This window comes from Lupinus angustifolius, chromosome LG11 (genome assembly GCF_001865875.1).
Source record: "Lupinus angustifolius cultivar Tanjil chromosome LG11, LupAngTanjil_v1.0, whole genome shotgun sequence".
Classification (NCBI taxonomy): Eukaryota; Viridiplantae; Streptophyta; class Magnoliopsida; order Fabales; family Fabaceae; genus Lupinus; species Lupinus angustifolius.
The window spans coordinates 31,166,376-31,168,997 of NC_032019.1; the positions used below are offsets into that span (position 1 = coordinate 31,166,376).

Here is a 2,622-nt window from a genome sequence, read left to right on the forward strand (position 1 = left end):
TAACTGGCAAAGGATGTTACTTTTCTTACACATACAATTTCATTTTACAAGCACTAACAAAGTTTAAGATACAAGGAAAGAAAGGTTGAAATATCTAGCTAGCTAAAATTCAGAAAGCAAATAACATCTTCTGTTAAGACTTTAGACTACTTGAGAAAACTATGGACATGCAATTTTGAGCTTGCTTTAATTAGTTTGAGGACCTGACCCTCTACTAAGTTCTGGCCTTCGAGGACCACGCTTAACAACCATTATACTTGTCACAAGTTGCTGCAGAAAAAGCAAACACATATTCAAAAAATATGGTAAACAAGGAGTTTGGGGTTTGAAAAGAGAGAGAAGGTTACCCAGTTTTGAGTAGTTGAAGTTGAACTATATTCTTGGGAGCTTCTGTGGCTGTTGCTTTCAGTGTTTTCTGGGGTTATAGGATCATTTTCTTCTGATTCTGATGCAGCTTTATCCATAGAGATTTTCTTCTCTTTGGTTCCAAACTCAAGACCTAAACATTTGAAGAGAGCCCTAAGTGCTTCTTCAAAAAAATAGCATGGATGGTAAAGAGAGAAAGTTGTTGTCCTTTCATGATCAACAACCTCACCCTTTTCTTCATGTGTTGATGATCCTTCCATTGTTCTTGAATCTTGACTCTTCTTTGTGTTTCAGTCTTAATTATGATTTACCTGCTGATATTCAATATTTCAGGTGAATACTGACACTATAATAAATGAGTTCACACCACCTTATTCAATAGGACGATTATCTGTTGTGACATTTCACAGTAAATTATTAATTATTTGGGTAGATAAGTTTGAAGTTTAATTTTGATCCATATAACACTATCAATCAAGACTGAATCAGATATCATTCTACAAATCCCCGCTCAAGATAGTACGTAGGTGAAAAAGTACTTTTTCTTGAGGAAGATAAAACAGATAGTACATACTAAGTAAAAAGACTTGATCCTAAATTCCTATAATACGTTCTTTTCAACATTCTACTAATCAACATGAAAGTTACTATTATTTCGGTAACCGTAGCTTGGAAGAATTTTAAATAATATGAAAGAATACTTACTAACTGAGACACAATCAGACACTGTGCAAAATGTGAGAACTCAACTTGGAAGTAAGAAGACTATCAACTACCCAATGTGGGAAATGCACCAGCAAAGATTGTGAGGGAGAAAATAGTTGAGGAATAGAGAACTCAACTTGGGACAAGAAAATAAGAAGGGAAGAGACTTTTATTTATAACATGAGATTTTTTACAAGTTCCTCCACTATTCAATGTGGGACTTGTGAATTTTTTTCCAAAATTATTCTTCCTATGTGAGACTTTTGAGTTTTTTTATTTCCAAAGATCTACTAAATTATTCTCAGTATATACATGAGTCACTCTAACAGCTAATGTGAAGAGTCTCTCTAACTGTGTTATGCTTAAGATGTATTTGTCGTTTCTTACCGTTATAAATATAATAGTTTTGGTACTAACACAATGGATCAACACAGTTGACATCAGTTTTTCTCAGAGGGGAATATCTGCAGGCAAGCTTATCAGCCAACTTGATTCTTCAGTAGTTGTTGCTAACTACGCCAGAATAGCAAAATAACAGCGCTTAAAATTGTCATTTAACAACGTTTTTTAGATGCTTTCTATGTTAGCGCAGTAATACATTTATATTTAACAGTGTTTTTTGAAGCGTTGTAGAAAGTATACCTTTAACAATACTCACTGAAACAAGCGCTATTAAATGTCTACTTTCTAAATAAGACAATATCTCTCTTAGACATTCTATCAAACACATGACACGCATGTCCAACTCCACCATACTTACAATAGATTTGTTAAATCACCAACAACTTCAGGTACATTCAACCTTAACAGATTCTAATATTTTACGCAAATTGTTCATTCTTTCTCCTCCGATGTATAAGTCTAAACATATTGCAAAATTTATAAAAAAATATAAAATTAGCAGCAATTAAGAAAGACCATTTACCATTATACATATGTTCTAAACTTGTGAATCATAGCAAAAAACCTAGAACATCATAGTTATATAACTTCACAACAAATAAAGATCACACTATTACAAACACAATTCCAATACAAGAATCAAGACGCTCATTTCTTGGATCTCAAACCCTCACTTCGTTTTGACTACAAAGCTTGCCTACTAGGATACGTCACCGTTCGCGACTTTAGCCCCAACCTAAGTATCGCTTACAACCATGACCTTTTGCTTCTAGCGAAGACACCTACTTAACTACAGCTAGGGTTTTCCCAAACCTATTATCTTTCTTTGGTGATACAACACACCAAGAGAATGTGTTATTTGTAACGCCTCGAAAAATACTTCTCAAAAACATTGCGGAAAATGGGTAATTTTTTTTTAATAAAGAGATTGTATAAAATTGTTTCCTTTTAAAACATTCCTTTTCCGGGACATCACTTTAAGTAACTCAAATGCGGAAAATCAACTTATCGTTATTGAATGATAACTTAACCTGATTCACAATTTCCTGAATAACACAATTCATATAAACGGTTAAGTCATAATTAGTTCATACATATATGGTCAACAAAGGCGGAAACTACATCGCCACTAAACATATACAAAATCCA

At 33.4% G+C, this 2,622-nt stretch overlaps 1 protein-coding gene across 2 annotated transcripts; it reads right to left on the bottom strand.

Moving 5' to 3' along the window:
- On the bottom strand, window positions 1-1,178 carry LOC109360019. 2 transcript variants are annotated; one of them, XM_019604755.1, is made up of 3 exons: window positions 1,072-1,178; window positions 348-680; window positions 1-270 (listed from the first exon to the last, which is right to left on the bottom strand). In XM_019604755.1, the coding sequence occupies exons 2-3, from the start codon at window positions 624-626 to the stop codon at window positions 187-189; spliced, it is 363 nt and encodes a 120-aa protein (XP_019460300.1). In that variant the 5' UTR covers window positions 627-680; window positions 1,072-1,178; the 3' UTR covers window positions 1-186. The 2 variants fall into 2 exon arrangements, with proteins under 2 accessions (XP_019460300.1, XP_019460301.1); XM_019604756.1 differs by having other exon boundaries at window positions 348-677; window positions 1,072-1,173.